We start from the raw sequence: 22,710 nt of genomic DNA on the forward strand, positions 1-22,710 counted from the left end.
TGGCAAGGAACTTGACTTTACAGTTAATAATAAAATCTTAACTTGCTCTCTAGTTTACAGAGTAGAGTCAGTTAATGAGTCAGAACTGTAAGGTGTAGCCAAGTAAGAGATAGTTGAGCCTATAACCTGATTGCCTAGTTCAACCATTTCAGTAAGATCAGAGGAGTCACAGATTAGTTGAATTGCAGTGTGTAAGGAGGAGGTCAAGAGACTTACAAAACTCTGGTGAAGGTGTGATACTAGTTGTACAACAATTCACAATTTGAAGACTTGTGTGTGTGTTAAGAGATCAAGAGGTCCAGAAGTTTGTTTGTAAAATGTTCTCTTTTATATCTCTTTATTGCTAGGAGGGATCTTCCTTATGATAACTCTTTGTAGACTATCTTAGATCTAATGAGGTCATCTGAGTACAAAGGGATTGAAGGTCTAGCATGATGTGTAAGAAAGAGATTTCTGTGATGGGCGATGGAATTAATGGCTGCCTTGATCTAAATATTAAGGGTTTTTGTGATGGATCCCACCTCTAACATTAATACACAGGGAAGTTTGCCAAGGGTCTAGGTGAGTAATTTCCATTGATATTGCTAAGTTTGCGTTTTGGACTAAGTGGGTGATATATCTCTCCTTTGTTAGATTTATGTTAAAGACAATGGAAGAACGTTCAGACAAGTGTACCACATCATTCCCGAGATTAGAAATCAGACTTGGAGAGGAAAAATAAGATACATTTTATGCCCAACTGTATGAATAGATAAAGTAACCTCTCTGTGTGAGATCTAATGTAGTATACAAGTCTATGAAAGTTTTAGTGGCAACCATCGATGGCAAGTCTGCCCACATATTAATATCTCCTGAACAATGGCACTAGAAGCTTAAAGAGTAACATTGGAAAGTTAAAAAGAGGTTGGTAAATAAAAACACAAGAGAAAGTAATCTTGGCATTTACATAGATTAAAAGAGCAAGAACCTATGCATCTGGAAAAGTATTTGTAACTAGTTTGGTAAGGATTAAATGCTTTCTGCACATAAGAGATATACTTTCTCCAAATTGGACATGGTGATCCACATAACAGATTTTATGTGGGGGTGTGGGGTCTGTATTGGTAACTAGTTTGGTAAAGATTAAATGCTTTCTGCACATAGGAGATATACTATCTCCAAATTGGCCATGGTGATCCACATGGCAGATTTTATGTGGGTCTGCACGATTGAAGGTGTAGAGGTATCACTGATCCAAGTTTCTGTTAGAAACAACACATTGAAATAGTGTTCCATAATAACATCAGCAATGTCCAAACAGTATGTGGGGAGTGAGTAGATTAAGAATGGTTAAAATTAGTATATTGTTAGCACCTGGGTTATTGCTGGCACCTGTCTTAGGATGTTGTAAAAAGGCAGCGCTCTTAGTGAGCTCCTAACTGATTAGAGGGGAATATGTAAATTGACCTCCATTTGTGGTACATGACTGCAGTGGGTCACCTGTGTAGATCATCCAGTCAGCGGTACTAGAGATACGGGTGTGCCCAAAACGGTCTTTGGTTCTCGGATGGATGGGCATAGAATGGCTTATCTTGGGTGCACCTTCAATGTTGCCATGCAATTGACCACTTAAAGTCGATCTTCACCTCCACCATCCAAGGGCAGAACGTGCATGAGCCATGCAGTTGCCTAGCAACTAAGCAACAACAGAAAGAAAGAAACTATAAATTGTGGAGAAAGTACAAACAATCAGGAACCCAGCCACTTATGCCATGATAGAGAACTTCCACTCTGCACACAAGTACATGATTCATAAAAATAATCTAACTAAAAAGTGCGAAACACAACTGAAGAAAAGGTCACATCTAACATTTAGATGTAATTAGAACTCTTTCCATTTACCCTTTAACATAGCATGCTGTGAAGTCACCCTTTAGCATAGAAAACCTTGAGTTTAACTGAGCAATCTATAAAAAGTTATACAATATCATAAAATACCTCGTGAGTGCGAAGGCTCGATTTACTCGTTTCTCCAGCTCTTCTGTCCCATTTGCCTTCCACATCAACCACAGCTTCAGGCAGTCCACCCTCCGGCCACACTGGATGGACTTGTCACCAGTGTCATAGGAGAGGTCATAAAACTTGTCTGTCTGGAAAAGGTAGGAGGCACTAGCACTATGACACTTCTTCATGAGACCCTGTAGGACAAACCAGATGGTAGAGATCAGTGTAGGGAAAAGGAAATAAATATGCAATGCCTACTTTTTGTCAGTGGTGTCAGGTGGTGGGCAGAGTACTCATTTTTATGAACCAAGACTTATGCTTCATCAAATTTGACCCAGAGCAAAAGAGAAATGGCACAAAAGAAGAAAGAAAAAGACAGGAAAAGAGTGACGAAGAGAGAAAGGTGTGAAAAAGAACCTTCAAGAGTGAAATAAAGAGACGGATTATAAAGTGTTGATTGAAAGAGGCATGACATGAACTCAAGTCTGGATAACCTTGGTATTCACCAGGCCCAGCATTCAGCAGTGAACTCCTGGGCCCCTACGCTTACACATCAAACACCATGTTATTTGGACCAGTCCATGGGGCCAATGCAATCTGGAGAAAGTGCCAACAGCCTAAAAGAAAAGCAGGACACAGAGTATGATTAAAGCTGTAGTTTACAAAAACAAAACCTGGCCTTTCCTTCTTCTCTTGTTTTTCTAGAAGAACAGTGATGAGCAGAAAGCAGATCGTTTGGCAATATGTTTATTTTTTGCACACTTTAGATAAATATAGTGTGGATATGAGGTTCCCCCTCACCAGCCAATTTTTAGCCCTGGGGACCCCCCACTTGTGGCCTGACACATGACTATCCTGGAGATCCCCTCCCTTATACAGACTGATTATTTTAGGAAGTCCCTGCCCATGTCTGGGGCAGGGCATGTTGGCCACTCAGTGCCCTGCCCACTCTCAAAATAGGCTGGGGAAACTGTTTTGCTCCAGTTGGGTTGAAGACATGAGGAAAGGCTGCTCCTACCAGGTGGGGGTACAAAAGAAATGTTGCTGGCTCCTGCACAGCCCCAGCTTACACCAATAATGGAATAAGCTTTGGGTGTCTGAGATGGGACCGGGGTGCCGAAAAACAAAATTGAAGAAAGTGATGCGAAGCCCTGAAAACTGATAATAAATGAATGGCTGGATCCACTCACTTATAATTCACTGCTTACAGCAAAGAGTGCAGCAAAATGTAGTCTGTGAACTAATTTGCATATTTGTTCAGTTTTGTAGAGTCTAAGTTTGGCTAGGGTGCCACCAACATGTTTTTTTTATATCAGAACCTTTTGTTAAATACATGACGACAGGAGAAAGGATAGTACAACAAATATAATCGGATTTTGTAGATATAAACAATTGAGACAGGAACCCCCGCTCCATACAGGTTGGGATTTGACGTTACAATAAGTCGTCATCACTACAAACATTTGTGACCACCGTCCTGCCCATAGCAATTTCAGAGGACATTGTTCCAGAGGCGTAGTACAAACCAACCAGGTGTTCATTCCAGTGACCCTAAATAATTTCCCACTTATGGAGACAATCGCGACCCTCACATATCACCTTCTCAGGCACCATACAGTCCATATCACGCTTCCATTCCCTGAGCTGTAGTGGTGATTATGCTCCCCACAATCTAGTTTTGTTCCTTTTGGCCACCATGAGGCCCAGGGTAACCCAGCCACCAACATATTTTAAGAATGTTGCGAGGGGCTGCAGGGATTGCAGCAGCCTCCTATAAATTATTTATGAAAAATAACCCTATGTTTCCTGGGACCCACAGAACAATACCCCAGAAAATGTTTATCATGCTTTTAAGTATACCCAGAGCTAAAGCATTTGCTCTTGAACTGCAGTTTGTAGGGACTATTTGTGGTTGGTGTTCTGGTTGTATTGTGTGCCATGTGAAATGTAAAAGAAAAACTGGTAGGTTTTATGTTGTTTTGAATATGAAGGCTGTGTTTCAAGGATTATTGAGACACATTGCAATGCTTGTTATTAATAATCAATATTTTTACTGTAGGTTTGGATTCTATTCGTCACTCACTCAATCAATCAGGGGTTTATATAGCGCGCGCTACACACCCGTGAGGGTCTCAAGGCGTTGGGGAGGGGGGGGGGGGGGGGGGGGTGGCTCCGGATCAGTCGAAAAGCCAGGTCTTGAGGTCTTTCCTGAATGTGTGCAGGGTCGGGGAGTGTCGGATGTTCACAGGGAGCTCGTTCCAGGTTTTGGCTGCGATGTAGGAGAAAGCTCTCCCACCGGTTCGGTTTCTGTGGATGTGGGGGACCTCTGCCAGGGCGAGGTCGGCATAGCGGAGGTTCTTCTTGGGTACGTGGAAGGATACTCTCTCATTGAGGTATTTGGGTCCGATGTTGTGGAGGGATTTGTAGGCATGGGTGAAGAGTTTGAAAGTGACACTCTCCTCCACTGCGAGCCAGTGGAGGCCTCGTAGGTGTTGGATCATGTGCTCTTGGGGCGGTGTCCCAAGGACGAGTCTGGCTGTGGCGTTCTGGATGGTTTGAGTTTGTGTAGAAGAGTTTTGTTGATACCGGTGTAGAGGGCGTTGCCTGCTGGTAATGAGTGCATGGGTGACGGTCCTTCTGCAGTCAGAGGGATCCATTTGAAGGTCTTACGAAGGATGCAAAGGCAGTTGAAACTAGGGGAGGCGACGGTGTTGATCTGGTGGTTCATGGAGAGGGAGGAGTCAAGGTTGATGCGAGGTTCAGAGCGTAGTCTGTATGGGTAGGTGAGCTCCAAAGGGCGGAGGGCCCCCAGGTGTTGTCTCAGGCGGAGTTGAAGGGACCGAGGATGAGGACCTTGGTCTTCTCTGAGTTTAGCTTCAGGTAGTTGTCCTTCATCCAGGCTGCCACGTTCTTCATACTTTCCTGGGAACGGAGTCTGGTGTCTTCAGGACTCTTGGTGAGCGAGAGGATGAGCTGGGTGTCGTTGGCGTAGGATACGATGCTGAGCCCATGCTGTCTGACGATGGCGGCGAGGGGGGCCATGTAGATATTGAATCCTAATATGTGATAAATATTAAGGTTGTGATTTTTGAAAAAGCCAATAGGCTTGCCTTTATACATTATTGGGTTGACCCCTTGACAAAAGCCAGTAGGCCTGCCTTATTCAAAATGGCATCCTTATATTGTGATGTTGTATCTGCTATAGGTGGGGATTATTATTAGGGGGGGTCAGAACCCTCTATGGGTGAAATGTAATTTGATGGTGTCACTAAAGATTATTACATGTACATAATGTACATTGTTCTATTTTAATGCATAGTATTTAGTAGAGTGTGTGTGTAAAATACATTTACTTTTCCTTTTTAAAAGAAAAGGCACTGACTTGACAATAATTTATTGAGTGTCGGTGATTTGTGTCAACGAATGAAGATTACTTGTCCACATCACCTTCCTTCCCTCTTAGGCCTTGAACTGCGCTACTTCTCTACCCAGAGATAGTGAAGTACTACAATGGGGTACTTGGTTCTTAGTAAAGAAAGCAATATGGGCTTATTACCAGCGGTGGCTCCTCCGCTAAGACGGAGGAGCATCTCTCCACTGCTGAAAAGGACAAATGAAATGATAATAACATATTGTTATTATCATTTTATTTTCCCTAATGCAGGCAGTGGAGGGGTGGGGCGGGGCTGGCCTGATCAGGGGCTGTGCACTCCCCAAGTGCGCATGAACTGTTTGGCCGGCCAAACAGTTCATGCGCACTTTGCATGTTCCTACCAGGCTGCATTGCACAGCCTGGTCAGGAACACACACAGGCTCCCAATTCCGTGGATCGGCGCTCAGACCAATCACAACTCTGCATTGCAGCATTGTGATTGGCTCAGAGGAGCCTTTCTGACCGGGTGCTTCCTGCTGCCGGCCTGGACAGGAAGAGGAAGAAAACGAGGACGGAGGAGATGCGGTGGCCGGCCGTTAAAGGTATGCCAGTTTTTAAATTTAATTCCTCTCCCCTACCCCACCACCCCCATCTGGCAGCATCCACTGCTGTTTATTACATGTAATAAGATCTTAAATTACGTTACAAAAAAACCTTCAACATTTTCTGAAAAAAACAATGGATATAGTGACGTTATAGTTAGGTGAAAAAGTCAGTTAAAAAAATCCCACAAAAACGCTGAAGGTGCACCAGTTATAGTTAACTGAGATCATTATAACTTGTCCTCCAGACATATTACATCACTCGTGACTTCAAATGACAATTCAAATGACATGAATGAGGACATTACTAATGACACTATGGATGACATCTTTCACATACTGATGTTCTGTATGCTCTACAATCCAATATAACCTTTGAAATATGTCACTAAGTACCAAGTGGTACAGAATCATGTATAGCATAAATTACATAAACATATGTGCTCATATAAAATTATTAGACTGTGTCCACTCCCTTTAGACATACCCTCACACTCCTGGACCCCAATACAACTACACTGCACTAATGATTACTGCAGTCCAGAGTAGCAGGCCATCTCCCCTGCATCTTCCACCCTTTCCCTACCAGACCATCACTCCAATCTTAAAACAGGCCATCGTCCCTTTCAGAAAAAAGCTTCCACATATTCACTCCCTTTTTTCTGCAAGAGTGCGCTCTGCCCTAATGCTAGAAAGGAAAATAAGCTCCCATTTCACTTTTTTTTTAAAGTGAGACAGACATAATTGTAATGCAGTGGGACCCTCCGATTCCTGGTCCCAAGTACTGCTGCATGTGTTCACAGTGCTTTCTGCCACAGGCAGGGACCTCATAGCACTATAAACACGGCTTCTGGAATTAGGAGGACAAATTATGCAACAGAGTTGACTAAATTATGCTGCATGAAAAGGCAAATTATGTGATAGTATTACTGCAATATTTTGACATTTTTACACTTGTTAACGCTGTCCTGACATATGTTGCCCTTCATAAGTACCAGTTTAACAACCACATATAGTAATAAGCAACAGAAAGGTGACCAGTCAACCTTTACAAAGGGTCTTCCACTACGCAGCAATACGTGTTGCTACATTTTTTGTAAAGTTATAAATTGGTTGAGCTACAAAAGTTAGCAAATTATGCAGTAGACTATGGATTATGTGTCAAATGCAGCAAATCCACAATTATGAGACAAATAGTGCGGCCGCACAATTGCATAATTCCAGAGGCCCGGACTATAATACAAAGGTCCCTTTTTCCCAATGCACCAACTAGGGTTCAATTATGTGTTGCTTAGCTTTAACACACACAGACATCTTCAGTGATGGCATTTGCTAACTGAGGTTTCATAACCTAAAAGAGTACATTTATTAGTGCGTAGTTTAACCTGCATTTATTTTTCAATCAAAATGAAGCTTTTAGTGCATTATTTTATACTCAGTTACTAGTCGGTGAAAAAACAAGACACTTAGACTATTTTGTTATTTTATTTTTCTTTAGCCACTACTTTGACCATCACCCCCACAGCACTCTGACCATAGTTCTCATTCTTTTTAATTAATTTCAAGGGCTCTGTGTAAACAAAGACAGCCTGGAAATGCGGCAAATAATTAAGGCCGCACTTCCAGGCCATCTTCATTTACATGTACTTGTTGCGGCATTTGCGCCCCCCACTGGGAACCCATCCATGGCCCCCCAGGGGGCGCACCCCACAGTTTGAAGAGCTCTGCTCTACACCACTCCAGTATACACTATTCCACTTTATTATACTACACTCCATTGGACCCCAATTGACTCAACACTATTCCACTGTACATAACTCCATTGTACCACACGCCATTGTATGCTATCCAACTGTAAACCACTCACTATATGCCACTCCACTGTACGACACTCTACTATATCCTCTTCTTTTGTTTGCCACTTTATTGTATGACACTCCACTGTAAGCTACTCAACTCTTTCCGAATTCAGTCTACGCCACGCCACGCCACTGTATGCCACTCCACTCTATGCTACTCTGATGTATTCAACTTGTGTACGCCACTCCAGTGTACCTCATACTACTCCACTCTACTCTGGGACATTATACTGTACCACAGCACACTTTATAACATTATTCTCCACTTTATTGTACCACTCTCCACTTAATGACACTCCACTTGGCAACAGTAAACTATGAGATTATAAAAAAAAATTATTAGAATTTTTAAAACCATAGAAATTCCAAGGACAAAAACCAAAGGTTAAAGATAAGTTATAGCTAGTAAAGCTTTGTTCAGTGGTTCTCAACTTTTTGCTTCCGGGGACTGCCACTTAATCTTTACTAGAACCCGAGGACCCCCACAGAATCATTATTGGAATCCAGGTACCCCACCCACTGAGTCGTTACTGGAAGCGGAAGACCCCGCCAAAGCATTGTCAATGATTTGAACAGCACAGCAATACACAAAAAATGCAGAAAAAAGCATTCCTCCAACAAATACAGAAACCAAGACACAATATATTTATTTCACAAACACATATAAATAAATTAAAATTGTAGTTTTAATAGCAAGGTTGGAGCTAAATTCATTTGAGGCTATTGATCGTCCATACTATATTCTGCTTGATACATCTGCACTGCTCCCACGAAACAATCTGGAGGGTACCAATTTAATTTTTAGCCTCCAATTTCATATTCCTTCACATTTACAGTATGTTTTCAATTTTTCAATTGTACATTTAGCTTCTTTATTTATATACACTTTATTAATCTCAAACAAAATCAATTTCCTGAGCAAAAAAAATGTGATCAGCGTGCCGCTCCACATGGTAAGATATGTAATTTTTGTGATTAGTTTGTACAATTGGACGATATACAGAGTAGAAGTGTTTGTGCAGCCTCTGTAAATTTTATAGTAGCTGCTTACTGAGTTATGGTACTTTCTGGCTGTCCAATTGCATTTATGGAACGTGGTATATGACTAACGTATATGGACTTACAGCTACTGTATTGCCAATCGGGTATCGGAGACTCTGCGGTATTTTGATGTTGACCAGGTATGTGAGTGGAAGGTTTTTGTGTTTAAATAGCACGCTATTGGGCGACTGTAATGATATAGAGCCGGTACATTTATGTATATTATTAGTTTATGTTACCTTATGTTTAACATCAGAAGGTTGCGTTTTAAGCGGGCGCTTAATGAATGAACAATTTGTTCGCCTTCATGTTGAATGAATAATGGGTTAAGACTGAACATGGTAGTAACCGTTGGCTTTCTGATTTTTTGGAACAGTGAATATAATACGTGCCTACAAAACACTGATACGATTATCGTTGCTGGATTACATGGATTGAATTGGTATAAGAAGAATGATAGCTCTGGTAAGCTGTCAACTTTGTATATGGGCAACTAAAAGATTGGGGTGCACACAATTCATGGATAAAAATATGCATAAAGTCTGACTTTGTTCTTATTGCAGGTTCTAATTAACAATTGTTGAAAGTGTTGTAATTCTCCTAAATAAGGCAAGAAAACAGTAAATAACTCTTTCCCACTCTATTCTGGTGAGTGTCAATATCTAAAGTGTAATTTTCACTCTGTATGTTCTTGGAGTAACCTGGGAGATTTCTGTAGGTATGGATATGAGCTTGAGCCAATAACATGTATCTTGCAATAATATCTGTTAGACAGGAAATACATTCAGGTCTTCACGCAAAGTAATCACCAAATATATATAATGAAAAGGCAGCGCACAGCGCTGTTACCGTGATTCTGCGAAGAGGCGCTTGAATGTGCACCAAACTCTGGTCCACGCAAGAACCCCAGAAGTAATAAATAGATGGCCCAGAAATGGGTGGAATGAAGAAGTGCACCGGAGAAACCAGCCACAAGTGAGGAGTCATATATACAATGAGATTTGGCAGTGCCCAGCCGGATGGCGGGGAAAAAATCCCGGCCGCCGGGCGAAGCACCAGGAAAGATGGGGGGGGACAGGAAGGAATCTAACTAACTAAGGGAGCTGTACGGGTGCCCAGCCGGATGGCGGAGATAATACCCGGCCGCCGGGCGGAGCACCTAAGGACTGAGAAATGAGAGTGGAGGCTGAACCCAGCCGGATGGCGGGGAAGGACCCGGCCGCCAGGCGGGGCTCAAGTAAAGGGGGAAAAGATGTAACTAAGCAAATGCGGTAACCACCGCAATGGAGGACGTCGGTAGGAAAGACGTCACCCAACAGCGATTCCGTCGATCAGGCACAAAGGATTGAAGCCGAACACAACACCTTCGATGAGAAGGCAGGAATCGCACAGGAAGCGAAACAGAACAATCGCAAACCGGAAGTCAGGCAAGACAAGTTGGGACGGAACCCACAACGGAAGGAGCTAGACGCAAGAACGTAAAGCAGCGTTCTGCTGGTCTGCGCGTCTTATATAGAACTATTCGTAAAGCTATAATGTTGGAGAGATGTGGGGCATGACACTTAATGTCAGGTGGTCATTGTTTAATGTCCTTTTGAAGCATGTCAATGAAGTGTGGGCTCTGATTTACACTTGGGTACACCAAATTGTGCAACTTAAACCCCACCACCCATTCTCACTTTGTTCACTTTATTAATCTGTTAATAATATGCAATTTTCTAAGCAGTTGCAGGCCCCCTAAGAGGTTTCGTGGACCCCCAGGCATCCCCATACAACATGTTTGAAACTACTGCTTTAGTTATTTTTTGTATACAAACGCAACTTAAACTATACAAACATTAGAAATTCTTAAGTTATAGTTAAATTTATGATTTACACACCACTTTCAAATTACTATAATTCACAGGTATAACTCGCATTTATACTTACGCTTCACCTTCTCGTTACTATAACTTGCACACCCCTGTACACAATCTTGTCACCTCACTCGCCACACTACATTAACTATAATTTGACCCTTCTCCATGCACAAGCTATACACTTGCATATTACATAACTTATAGCATGTGAAATCATTGCATTAATAACAACACTTACGACATCTGAAATAACATGATTTGCCAGAACACAGTGCATGGTACACTGGCGAGTCATAATTAAAATAGTGTGGCGAGTGAGGTGACAAGATTGTGGTCAGCGTGAGAATTATATTTGCTGTGTTTAGTGATTGCAATGTGATTTTAGATTTGTACGGATGTATTGTATTTTTACAACTATTTATTAATATACTAGGTTTCAATGGATTGCCTTTATATGGTTTTTGAATTACCCCAAAAAATGTATTGACTATTGTCTTCTGCCATATAGATACATTGATTCTGGTAGACCAAAAAGGTCATGCTGTGGAAACTGTTAATATTAGGAAATGCACCTCATGCTAGCCAGTCTTACTTAAAAACCTCTGTATTCCCCTCATTAGCACTCTTGGGTTTTCCATGGATGCGGTTGGCAATTAAGATACCGACAACCTATTACTGATCCAGTCTCCATAACTCTAGGCGTTATCACAGATCAACCCACCTCGCTATTGAGTCCCATTTCTCTTGAGAATATATTGGGGAGATACCTGTTGTGTGAACTAAACTATACAGTCTGTTGCAACTTTTATGGTATTTACTTTAATATGCTGACGAACAATGAAAACAAAACTCTAGATGCCTTATATGAAACCGCTGATTGGACTGATGATGATCAATGTAAATGCTATTAGAACATTGGAATGTTGGGAGCTCCATTGCAGACAATGGAGAGCTCTGGCTGTGAACAAAGGCTTCAGGGAGCCTGAGGGGATTCCAATTCCTTACGCTCCCATAAGGCTTTGTTTTTTTGTTAGAACATTCTGCCCTCTAGTGGCAGAATGTTCTAATAGCCTATAGCCCTTCGTAGCTGGGCTATACCGGCTATTAAAGTCCCTCTCCCTTGTTAAAGGCCCTCGCCTTCGGCTCGGGCCGTTAACGCTGGAGAGGGCCTTTAATAGCCGGTATAGCCCTCTACGGCAGGTATAAGGCTATGATATACTGAAATCTATGTCAGAGTTACTTCATCCGGTACCTTTCAAATTTTGGGCTGAACATGGAAAATATGTTGAATGTGTACAGTCTGCAGAGCTTGTAAAGACTAAGGTAACTCCAATAAGGAAACTGCCCCACATTCACCAGTACCAGTTAGGCTCATAAGCAGTAATCAGACCTTTCAAAAGCACTTTACCCAACAAGATATTCTAGTGCCTACTGTAGGTGATTGCAATACCCCCATTTTAACCAATCAAAAACATGGCAAAGACATGTACAGATTAGTGCAAGATCTGTGAGCTATTAATGACGAGGTGATACCCAGTTCTTCTGCTGTTTCTTACCCTCCAACTCTACAGTCTAGTATTCTAGCAACTGCCAAATGGTTTACTGATGTGAATCTTTGTGCAAACCATGGCTTTATTCCCATGCACCCTGGAAATCAGCACCTTTTCACATTCTTGGGGATGGGGGCAATTAACAGTGTTGACTCTCTCAAGGATTTACAGTCCTTCTAAATTTCTCAATCATTCAAGAAAGATCTGGAAACTCTTATCTTTCTGAGAGGATCTACTTTACTCAACTTGTAAAAGATGTCCTGGTTGCATCTGACACCTTGGATGAATGCAAGAATAGCTCCCTGTATCTCGGAACTGAGTTGGCTAAGAAACGGCACAAAGCTTCTCAAGAAAAAGAAAAATTCTGTCTTCCTCAAGTTTGATGTCTAGGTCATGACATCAACAGGGGAGAGACATATGCCACTGTCTTTCAAATATTCACATGGTTGGGAATGGCGTTTTGTGTTATGCGCGGCTCCGCAAAGTATTCAAATATGGTGCTAGCAGAGTCGCTGCCTGCTGCACGCAGCTCGCACCTGCCTGTTGCCTGCAGTGCTCTATCAGCTGTTTTGCTTTACGCCCCGCCCCCCAATTCAACAGTCCTGGACCAGAGGAAGCTTGAGATGAGCGAGTGACCCGGGTTGCAGCGGCCGCCAGGACAGAGTCTGAGTGTCACTGGACGGTCCACCCCGGGACTCACTGGCCTGCAGGGTGACTACTGAGGCAGCTCGGGCCGTTGTTGTGTTGGTATAATGTGTGTCTGATGTAAAGTGCTCTGACATCCTGCTCTGCTATGAGCAGCACTATAGAACAAATGAACTATTTGTAAGAGAGGGACTGAAAGAGTACTTTACAAATGAAATAAAAGATCTAAGGCATCTCAATGATACTATACAATGGTGTTGGGCCATATATGATAAACAAAGACCATTGCAGTAGAAATGACAGCAGTCACAAATATTGAGTAAAAGCAAAGCCATAGGTCAATTGCAGCTGTTTTAAGATCTTCTCAGAGTTTCTTGTTGCTCAAATGGGTGCAATTTCCTATATTTATATGTTTCACTCGTCTTCATTGCTTGATTTTGCTCGTGAGAAAGTGTCACTCATAGTCATTGAAATGTCACTCATAATTAAACTGAAATTATGAAAATGTCACACATAAACAATCTGAAACCTTGGCAGCTATGGGTGATATATGTGAGAAATACTTCTGCCCGAGGTTTGACAGTGGGGCAAGATTCGAAATTCGAGTCGAGACTTGACCTTGCACGGTCATGGGGCTGCGGATGCCATGGCCGGCAGTCTGTGGAATGGCCCCGGGCGCCACAGGCTCTAGCTACGCCCCTGTTGGAAACTATTTGTTTAAATGTGCCTCAAAATTCATATGATCAGTCGGAACAGTCTGAATTCACCTCTCTCTCTCACACACGCTTCCTGTTGTAACAGCCCAAAGGGGGGACGGCTGCTCTGCAGAATGCTTCAATCCCTGCAGATCAGAAGGGACTGTATATGACTGATGTATCATTAATGTAAAGCCCACCCATGCCTTATGGATACAGATGCAAGCAGCTCTGCCCTAAAAACCTCTGAATTTCCATAGCTTCCTCTCTCTGGTGAAACAGAGGACGCAGTTGCCATTTCTAACACATGTTGTTCATTAAATTATGCATCCTTGTATATTTCTTTGGTGCTCCAATTACTGACAAACACATTATTTTCTTCAGTTCTATTTAATTCACAAACCTCCTATGAAGGGCTCTTATATTTAATTTGAATTGAACTTTATTCTGTACAAGTGATGATTTCTATGATGTCTATGTGCAAGACCACATAGAGAATGGACATGCTGTTCCGGCGGTTCTGTGTGAAAACAATAATACATAAAACTAATGATATTGTGCCTCATTCTGTGACTGATGCGCTTGATACAGTGCCTTTCATTTTATAAACCCAAGAGGCTATTGATATACGTTTTTCATTTAGAGTTTGGTGGATGGGACAGATGTGGGGGCAGTCCTATATGCTGTATTACAAGTGCATTATAGCCTATGGCAATTGTAAAACAGTGGATGGAATATCTTCGACATTTTGACAGAGAATTCCAAAGAACTGTGGTCTCAAAATGACAAGAAAATGTTAAGAATCAAGAAAGTAGCCATATTTTATCACCAGGTTTAAATTCTATGGCAGGACCGGAGACTTCAGATTAGGCTGTTCTTGCTCCATTTATTTTGCTCCAGCAGCTTTCATCAAAAAAACGATAACAACTACTACATTTCCCATGATGCACAGGGGAAATGGAAAGAGAAAAAGTTCAACAGAAGTGAGACAATCCTGAGCGAGGACTTAGAACAACTTCCCTCGGGGACGCTCTACCCTCCTCTTTCTTGCTGGTCCAGCAGCATTAAGATAAGTGCTTTTGTTCTCTCAGACTTCTTTCGCTTTGTACTTATTATTTATGGCATTAATGTGACTGTTATCCCGCCTCCATTGGTCTACGCACCCTTCAATTTGCGCGCTTGAACGCGTGTTACCCCCTGCGCAAACGGCGAATCATGTCTTTCATCTTTACGCTTGTGGAGAGACTCGCTTGGCTGCGCTTATCTGCACACACTCGGGAAGACTCTTTAGACAGGTTTTTGCTGGTAGTGCTGTTAAAGCTTTGGTAATTTTTCGTTTGAAGAGAGCCCCTGCCTGGAGCTTAACACCCGGGATATGGGTAAGATTTGTATTGGTTTTCAAGGGACCAGCCCAGGCAGGCATTACACTCATCACCAGTAGGGAGATTTGGCCCCAGGGCTCAGCCCATATACCATTGAGGATATTATTATATAGTGATTCAGGGTTTTATTCCCTACCCACATCCCCTGTTACTGCATAGTCTTAAGTTTGGACTATGGATGCTTTTGAGAATTATTATGAAGAGGAGGAGGAGGAAGTCACCTATTTACCTATTGATGATCACTTTTTTGAGGTGAGGGATTGCTCCATCCTCAAGGCAGTTTCCCAAGTCGTTGCGCTCCTGGAGAGGAGACTTGACCAACTTCAGGCTCAGTGCCAGCAACCCCTCGCTGCGAGGGAAGGTTAGTCGGGGTCCAAGAAACCCCTACCGCCAGGTGAGCCTTCCACTAGCACCACAGAGCCGAAGCGGAAGAGTCCTGAGGACGAGGGAGTGTATTCTGACGCTTTTGCGCTCCTAAAAAGGCATTTTTGGAAGCTCAGCCTCCAGCAATGCCGGTGAGGCCAGCAAAGGTCTCCTAAAAAGGCATTTTTGGAAGCTCAGCCTCCAGCAATGCCGGTGAGGCCAGCAAAGGATCTGGCGGGACCCTCTGGTTGCCCAGTTACTTCGCCTGTGGGGGATCCAGACGAGTCCCACAGACGTCTGATGGGGATGGTGACTCAGGCAGGCACTGGCACCCTGCAAAGGGTGATCAGGTGGAGATTCCTGAGGTGGATAGTGATATGCTAAACCCGGAAGATCTCTTCCACCTGAGGTCTTCAGAGTGGGTTCCAGCCCCTAAGGAAGCTGCCTACATGGCGGCCAGATTGCGTAAGCCTCTGGATAAAAAGGTCAGAAGTTGCCTGAGAGCGGAGTGCCCACGACCTGCCCTAGACCGGAAGGTTGCAGTCACGCCAGAGGTGGACCCTAAAATGGCCACTTTTCTGGCTAAGTTGATTTGTGACCCCGAAAAAGGCATCGATCACTCATGGAGGGAATGCCAAGATAAACTCCAGGACATGGCAGGCCCCTTGGCTAAGATCTTTGACATGGCGGAGGACGCCAAGGCCTCTGGTACCCTGATTTCACCGGATACCGTTTTCAGCTGGGCTCAAAGGGCGATAATTTTTCTAGGGAACGCCAATATGGCGATATCTATTGAGCGTCGCAGGTCATTACTCATTAAAATAGACCCTTAGTTAGGGAAACTGGCCACCTCAGAGGCTGGTTCAGTGGAGAAGGGCAATCTCTTCGGAGACCCCTTTGTCAAAGAGCTGGGCAAGTTTGTAGATACTTTCAACTCATTGGATTAGGCCCAAATGTCCATAAAGCACATCTTTACCCAGCGTATTTTTGGCGCAGCCGGTCGTTGCGGGGGCGCTCGGCCGGCCGTCCCTACAACAGAGCCTCCTCAAAATCATCAGAGCCTCGTCCAGGGCAGTGGCAGGATCCAGGGAAGTTTGGCAACTTCTACCCTACCCGCTCCTACCCAAGCCATAGCGGTGGTAGAGGCAGAGGAAACGGGTCCTACAATAATCAACAAGGTGAGAATACAAAACTTGGGGGACATAAAAGTAGGGGGCAGAATGCAATTTTTTCTTCACAATTGGTCTTCTCTTACCTGAGACGCCTGGGTTTTACAGACCGTCACAGGTTTCCAAATAGAATTTTTCGAATTACCAACTCAGTCAATACACCCACAACCCTTGACCTTCTCGAAAGATCAGATGGATTTAATAGACAGGGAGGTTTCGGAACTGTAGCACAAGGGAGCGATCTTACTGCCAACCTTGCATCCTCTGGGTTTTCTCTGCATCATTTTTGTTGTGGAAAAATGAGACTGGATGGTTCGTCTGGATCTAAAAGACACATATCTTACAGTCCCAATCTTTCCACCTCACAGACGTTTGCTTCAGTTCCAGTGGAATTTACAAATCTTCGAATTCACGTCCCTTCCTTTCAGTCTCTCCTCCGCTCCGTGGTGCTTGACCAAGGTGATGAAGCCAGTTGTGGAACGCCCCAGATTGGAGGGAATACGGCTGATAATCTACTTGGACTATATACTCATTATGAGTCAATTTCCCCACCGGTTGCTCGTCCAGGTGCAGCAGGCAGTAACACTTCTGGATTCCCTGGGGTTTGTAATCAACAAAGCCAAATCAGATTTTATCCCTTCTCAGAAGATGCAATTCCTGGGCTTCATGATAGATTCCCTCAATGCCTCTTTTTCCCTTCCATCTCGCAAGCTCTCCAAAATCTGACACAAACTCAGACGTAAGTTAGTGACGCCCACAATATCCTTACGTCACCTAGCCAGGGTGGTGGGTCTTCTATCATCGTCAATACAGGCCATTTTTCAGGGACCCCTTCATTACAGGGCCCTTCAACGCCTCAAGGCTTTTAATTTACGCAAAGGCCTCACTAACTCCCAATCTGTTTGTGCCCCTCTTGGAGTAGGCCCAAACCGAGTTACAATTGTGTATCTCCCACATGGAAGCCTGGAATGGCCGGGCCATTTTCGGGTTGCAGCTCGACCTGGTGATGGACTCCAACCCCCGTAATTCCGGTTGGGATGCCTGCTGCTGAGAAATGGTCCACGTCCGAACAAGATCTTCACATAAACTGTCTGGAATTGATGGTAGGTTCCTTCGCTGTGAAATTTTAGACCAAGAACAAGGTCCAATGCTGCGTCTTACTCAAGATGGACAATGTAGCAGCTATCCGCTACATCAACCATCTAAGGGGGGTCAAGGTACAGGACCATATCGAATCTAGCTTGAGACCTCTGGGAATATATTGTTTATCCAACAAGATATCTCTGTCAGCGGAACATCTTCCGGGTTCGTCGAACCAGGTGGCAGATTGGTGCTCCCAATATGTTTGGTTGCATCCCCCTGTTTGCACATGCCTTTATGGTTCTCTTCAAGGATAAATGAACATAAATCCAATATCAGAACAAAGAACACTAAATCATCAGTCGCATTGCACTTTATGGAGGCTAAACATAACATTTCCCAATTAAGATTTTTAGCCTTTGAAGTAGTGGAAAGGGAAGAAGGCAAAGATAACAACAATTACCTTCTCAGAAGGGAAAACTATTGGATTATGAAATTACAGTCGTGCAGACCAAACGGTCTTAAGGAACGGATGGAATATGCTTGTTACCTTTAAGTTTTTGACAAACACCTGGAATATATGTTCTGGACTTGGGAAACACAGTAGTTGCCATACTTTCTTGTTCATTGATTATTTTCTTTTAATGGTTCATTGGTGGTGTTACTATTTTGCTTCATGTTATCAGTCGAGTTATTTATAATGTGATATTTTTCTACTGAAGCCACAGTCTGAACACGAACATACCTTTATATCGCTGGGCCAACATCCACGTTTTTAAACACACATGTACGTGTATTCACATTACTTAGCCCCTTTGCGAGGTTCTATAGAGACATTCGATTATAACCCAGCCATTTAAAGATGGCCGCTAAAACTTAGTCCTATTTATATCATTACATTCACTCGTAGCGTTCGAGTTACATAAAGCGCTGAACCACATCGCTTGTGAAAACCTCACCGGTATCTTGCCAGCGGAGACTGATAAACGCGTACCTAAGTAAGTTTTTGCAATCACAGGAATGTGATGCAGATTAGATATTGTAACGATTAACTTACTGTGGGTATATAGTCGTTAATAGGATTGTGCGAACGGTAACGGGAATTTATATTGTTCCCTTGCAGCTTCTCCTTATATCATTAAGAACCTCAACAACCTCTTCAGACTCCGTGAGTAACTTGTCGGCATGTTCGGTCGTTCACAACCTGTTTGTTTATTCCGCGGTACACACCAGATGCCTTCCCACCCCTCGTTTAAATAATGTGAACATAAAATAGTCCCACAATATTAATCATGTGTGCACACGGTGGCATTAGGTATAGAATATACGTTTATGTATGTTTGTTTCTTCATGTTTGGTATGTGTTAGTTCATTATTATTTAGTCCAAAAGTGTCTATGTCAATATAAATGTGTTTATGTTAAATGCGTCCATTTATTCTGTTTAACAGAACGGATCCCTGAGGAAGAGCTCAATTGCTCAAAATGCATTGGAGCATTATGAAATATAATAATGTGGGAAATACTGACCTATTATAAGGATGTTTTTGACAATTCAATCAAGAATACAGAGATGAAATTTGAATGACAATAAATAAACAAACATCAAAAGAACTTTATATACTGAATACGTGGAAATTATTTAAAGTTCTCTGAAGAGAACCATAAAGGCGTTTGCAAACAGGGGGATGCAACCAAACATATTTGAAGCGCAATTTGTATGTAATACAGGACGCAATAGGGTGGCCACGTTACCCCAGGAGCACCCCGGAAACTAAATAAACCCAATAAGTATCTAGAAAAAACCACAAGGTTGTGCGCAAGCAGTTCTTTAGATTGGTGCTCCCGCCACTGGAAGGACACAAGTCTGTGGAAGCTACATCCTGCAGTCTTCCGGGAACTCCAGGTTCGCTGGGGCCCCTTCTCGATAGACCTTTTCGCTTCCCATCTGGATGCCCAACTGCAGAGGTATTACAGTTGGCGTCTGGATCCGGAGGCTCTGGCAGTGGATGCGTTCCTTCAGGATTGGAGCACGGGGCAAGGATACACTTTCCCCCCTTCGTGATGATAATGCGACTGTCGACCCACATGAGGAGACAACCGGCGGTTCTGGTGGTGATCACCCCGATCTGGAGATCTCAAGCCTGGTTTCCATTTCAGTTGGAACTTTCCTGGGATTTTCCAATCCGTTTACCCCTCAGTCCAGATCTCCTCAAGGATCCTCAGGGGAATCCCCAATCCCATCCATGCCACAGGTGGACTTCATCTGTTGGCCTGGCATGTTACAGGCAACGCTGGGAAGTGCCCGGCCTTTCGGAAGACACTTCCTCTTTACTTGCAAAATCTTGGGCAGAGAGCACTAATAAAAGATATCGCTCCACTTGGTCACGTTGGGGGGAGTTGGTGGCTTCGACAACCGGTGGATCCGATGGGGGCCGATGTCGACGTCCTTAATTTCTTAGCCTCATTGGCACAGGAAGGTTTGGCCTACAGTCGAATAATACATTTAGATCAGCGATCTCGGCAGGTCACATCCCGGTTGACGGCCACCCTACTGGCGGACATCCTTTGGTGTGCAAGCTTCTGAGGGGTATCAGATTATCTGTGACCCTTGAACTACGGTACTCTGGGATGTTAATAAAGTTTTGCATTTGTCTTGATCGTGGTCATCAAATAAGTACTTACGTAGAAAACAGATGTCGGTGAAGCTCGCAACCCTTCTGTGTTTGGTGTCTTGTCGCAGAGATTGCGATGTGAGCAAAACTAATTCGAGGTTGGTATCCTATCCTACCTTTCCTGGTGTCCCAAAATGATGTGTGGTCAGGGCTCTCAAGGCCTATGAAGTGGCGACAATCAACATACACCCACAGGGCGTCCGACAACTGTTCATTGCCCTTACCAAACCACACGGGGCAGTCTCAACCCCTATGATTGCGAGATGGGTTCTTTGGGCAATGCATGAGGCAGGTATAGATATTTCCCATTTTGTGGCTCACTCAGTGCGGGGTGCAATGGCATCAAAGGCTTTTTCCCTGGGGGCGCAGTTGGAAGACATCCTTAATGCCGTAGACTGATCCTCTGACTCTACCTTCAAGAGGTTTTATTTTAAACAGTGGCATCTCTGGCCTCATTAGTGGTGGATAAGCTTTAAACTAGCCTAATCTGAAGCCTCCGGTCCTGCCATAGAATACAAAATGTCCTAGCTATTGTAAAAGAAAGTTTTGATTCTATTAAGGACGCTGAGGCGAGGATTAGCCCACCCTTTCTGTGGAACCCTCCCATAACACCTACGTATTGGTGGTGAGTAAAGCGTTTTTTTGTTTAAATGTCTTCTCAATACCTTTTGGTGGAGTATCAATTTTCTCTGCCAAGGTCTGTTATTTGTGTATGTTCGTACAAGATTGCTTTTTCTCGAATTTACAACTATCCCTCTTAACTTAGATTCGGACACTGGCAAACAGGTTTAACCGAAGATGGGCTTGATGTGGTCGCAAGAAGAAAGAGGAGGGTAGAGCGTTCGCGAGGGCAGTTGTTGGAGGTCCTCGCTCAGGATTCGCACACTTCTGTTGGAATTGTTCTCTTTCCATATCCCCTCTATATCATGGGAAATGTAGTTGTTATTGTTATCATTTCTTTGATGAAAGCTGCTGGAGCAAAATAAATGGAGAAAGAAAAGCTTAATCCCCACCTCAACGCCCTTAATAGAATCAAAACTTTCCTTTACGATACCTAGGAAATTTTGTATTCTGCAGCAGGTCTTTGTGTCGATCTTTCTGATGTCTGTTTTGGCTAAAGTTAAATAGTTAAAATCAGATCACTCTGTTCTCCAAGTTGTTTTAAAAATTCTGAGACTGCTTGGGCCAAGGAACTCATTTGTGGAGAAGAGGGAGGTGACTGAGACTTGAAACCCTGAACAGATAGAAAAAAGGAGAAACTTTAGTAACAGAGCGAGTGGTGTGATAACAAGTAAATTCAGCCATGGTTCAGAAAGTCAGACCTATGATTCTGTATACTTCTGTGTATTGTGTACTAGTGTCAACGATATTGCTCAAGGCACTGGTTCACCATTTCAGTTTATCTGTTTGCTGGTCAAATCCTGAAACCCAGAAGATAATGTTTGTTAACTTTCAAGTGCTGAACATAAACTTCTAAAAAATTAGATATACATTATGATCCTCTATCTGAGATTATGGTATTGGGAAGGCTGTGTAGATTTACATATCATGGCGAGATTATTTAGCCATTTGGGTTGTCAACAGAATAGAAAAGAAAGGTAAGAAGTGAATCATCTTAGAAAAACATTGCTGTTAACTATTATTACATCCTGTCCTTTGGATGTAGGCAGATAAATGCTAATGTCTTTAGATATGGTGTGCCATGAGTGTAGAGGAATCCGAAGGGGTTGTAGAAAACCACATGGCTGGTCATGAATAGCCTCTCTTCGTGCACTTGCTGGGCAAGCTGGGTAAGTACAAACATCTTCTTAAACATCTTGAGAAACTGATTGCCACCAAAAAGATAAAAGAACAAGATATAAAGTGGACTTCACTCCCCAAAGACAACAAATGGCTGGATCATGACCCTTTCTTAAAGCTTCTTCCTGTAAGATTTGGGTGGTTATGAACAGGGCTTGTTGGTGAAAATATAAACCCTCACAATGTATCAAGGGTATCTGGCAAAGGATCTTTTCAAGCTTTTCATTATTTAACATTTTCCATACGTCGAGAACTTTTTGGAGGAAGCAGCAGACCACTACCAACAATTTAGTCAGGGGCATCGCCACCATTTGAGCGGAGGAGCGTTGCCCCACTTAAAAATCACCCCAAAGCCCGGAGATGAAAAATAAAATGGTAATTCATTAACATTTTATTTTTCATCCTCCTGTCCTGAACCGGGTGTCAGGACGGGGGCGGGCCACTGCTGAATGACAGCAGCAGGGAGGAGAATGGGCTGTATGTGCATTTTTCAAAGTGCGCATGTCCCTATGGCCGGCCGTCTTGCAACTGTCAGCCAGACATGAGCACTTTGAAACCTCTAACTCAGCTGTATTAAGATTAACCTTTGCATTGTTCCACAAAGGTGGAAAAAGCATGTGTGTCTTTGAAGCAAAC

The 22,710-nt window shown here is 43.2% G+C and overlaps 1 protein-coding gene across 1 annotated transcript in view; it reads right to left on the reverse strand.

Moving 5' to 3' along the window:
* The window catches only part of LOC147749048 (cysteine sulfinic acid decarboxylase-like), a 289,794-nt gene that overhangs the window by 94,047 nt on the left and 173,037 nt on the right, over positions 1-22,710 (reverse strand). Inside the window, exon 12 of the mRNA XM_086965583.1 lies at positions 1,978-2,177. Coding sequence (XP_086821709.1) covers positions 1,978-2,177 — 200 coding nt within the window. The remainder of the gene's footprint in view (positions 1-1,977; positions 2,178-22,710) is intronic.

This window comes from Lissotriton vulgaris, chromosome 1_1 (assembly GCF_964263255.1).
Source record: "Lissotriton vulgaris chromosome 1_1, aLisVul1.2, whole genome shotgun sequence".
Taxonomy (NCBI): domain Eukaryota; kingdom Metazoa; phylum Chordata; class Amphibia; order Caudata; family Salamandridae; genus Lissotriton; species Lissotriton vulgaris.